The 1,245-nt window shown below is 40.2% G+C and overlaps 1 protein-coding gene across 1 annotated transcript; it reads left to right on the top strand.

The window, feature by feature from the left end:
- The first annotated feature begins 36 nt into the window (after positions 1 to 36).
- On the top strand, positions 37 to 999 carry LOC103211839 (olfactory receptor 4C16-like). Its single transcript, XM_007957819.2, has one exon. It carries the CDS (start codon positions 70 to 72, stop codon positions 997 to 999), a length of 930 nt encoding a protein of 309 aa, XP_007956010.1. The 5' UTR covers positions 37 to 69.
- The last annotated feature ends 246 nt before the right edge of the window (positions 1,000 to 1,245 follow it).

Genomic DNA, 1,245 nt, shown 5'->3' with positions numbered 1-1,245 from the left:
AAGTAATTCCTATATTTCTTTTCCAGATAAAGCATTGCACATTTGTACTTTCTCTTCACTCATGAAATCATGCTGCTGAATAACAATGTGACTGAGATCATTCTCCTTGGATTGACACAGGATCCTGTGAAAAAGAAAATCGTATTTGTCATCTTCTTGCTTGTCTACTTAGGGACATTGTGTGGTAACTTACTGATTATTGTTACCATCAAGACCAGCCGGGCACTGGGAAGTCCAATGTACTTCTTTCTTTTCTACTTATCCCTTACTGATACCTGCCTTTCTACTTCCATAGCCCCTAGAATGATTATTGATGCCATTTTGAAGAATAACATTATCTCTTTCAGTGAGTGCATGATTCAAGTCTTTTCATTCCATATATTTGGTGCACTGGAGATCTTAATACTTATTCTCATGGCCCTTGACCGCTGTGTGGCCATCTGTAAACCCCTGCACTACACAACCGTCATGAACTGGCGGGTCTGCACTGCATTGGTAGCTGTAGCCTGGGCGTTGTCTTGTATCCATGCTTCGATTCAGAATTTTCTGGTCCTGAGTTTACCTTTCTGTGGTCCCAATGTAATTGATCACTATTTTTGTGACTTGGAGCCTTTGTTGAGCCTTGCCTGTTCAGACACCTATAATGTCAACTTGTTACTGGTGTCTAATAGTGGGGTCATTTGCACAGCAGGCTTTATCTTGTTGATGTTCTCCTACACTACCATCTTGTATTCTCTGAGAAACCACAGTGCTGAAGCGAGGAAGAAAGCCCTTTCCACCTGTATCTCCCATATCACCGTAGTTGTCCTTTTCTTTGGTCCTTGCATATTTATATACACACGCCCACCAACCACCTTTACCATGGATAAGATGATAGCTGTGTTTTATACAATTGGAACACCTTTGCTTAACCCTCTGATTTACACACTGAGAAACGCAGAGGTGAAAAATGCCATGAGGAAGTTATGGAGCAAGAAACAGATTTTAGAGTACAAGTGATAAATGGGAGTTTTAAATCCTTCTTCAAATTTTGGATTGATGTAATTCTATTCAACAGAGAAGATTATTTTATTATAGATTTAATAGAGTCCTATCTTGGGGAATGAGAGCTAGTTTTTTTTCACAAATGTAGGCAGTAGGAATACTTGCACTGGTTAGTTTTGAGTCAGTACCATGTTGTTGTTGTTGTTGTTGTTATGTGCCGTCGAGTCAAACCTGACTCATAGCGACCCCTCCTTGGGTTTC

Source organism: Orycteropus afer, unplaced genomic scaffold (assembly GCF_000298275.1).
Source record: "Orycteropus afer afer isolate SDZICR_OR568_19922 unplaced genomic scaffold, OryAfe1.0 scaffold00799, whole genome shotgun sequence".
Taxonomy (NCBI): Eukaryota; Metazoa; Chordata; class Mammalia; order Tubulidentata; family Orycteropodidae; genus Orycteropus; species Orycteropus afer.
This window is presented reverse-complemented; position numbering and strand designations above follow the sequence as displayed.

Coding starts and splice junctions, on each gene's coding strand:
- LOC103211839 (XM_007957819.2), top strand. CDS start 70: ATGCTGCTGAATAACAATGTGACTGAGATCATTCTCCTTGGATTGACA.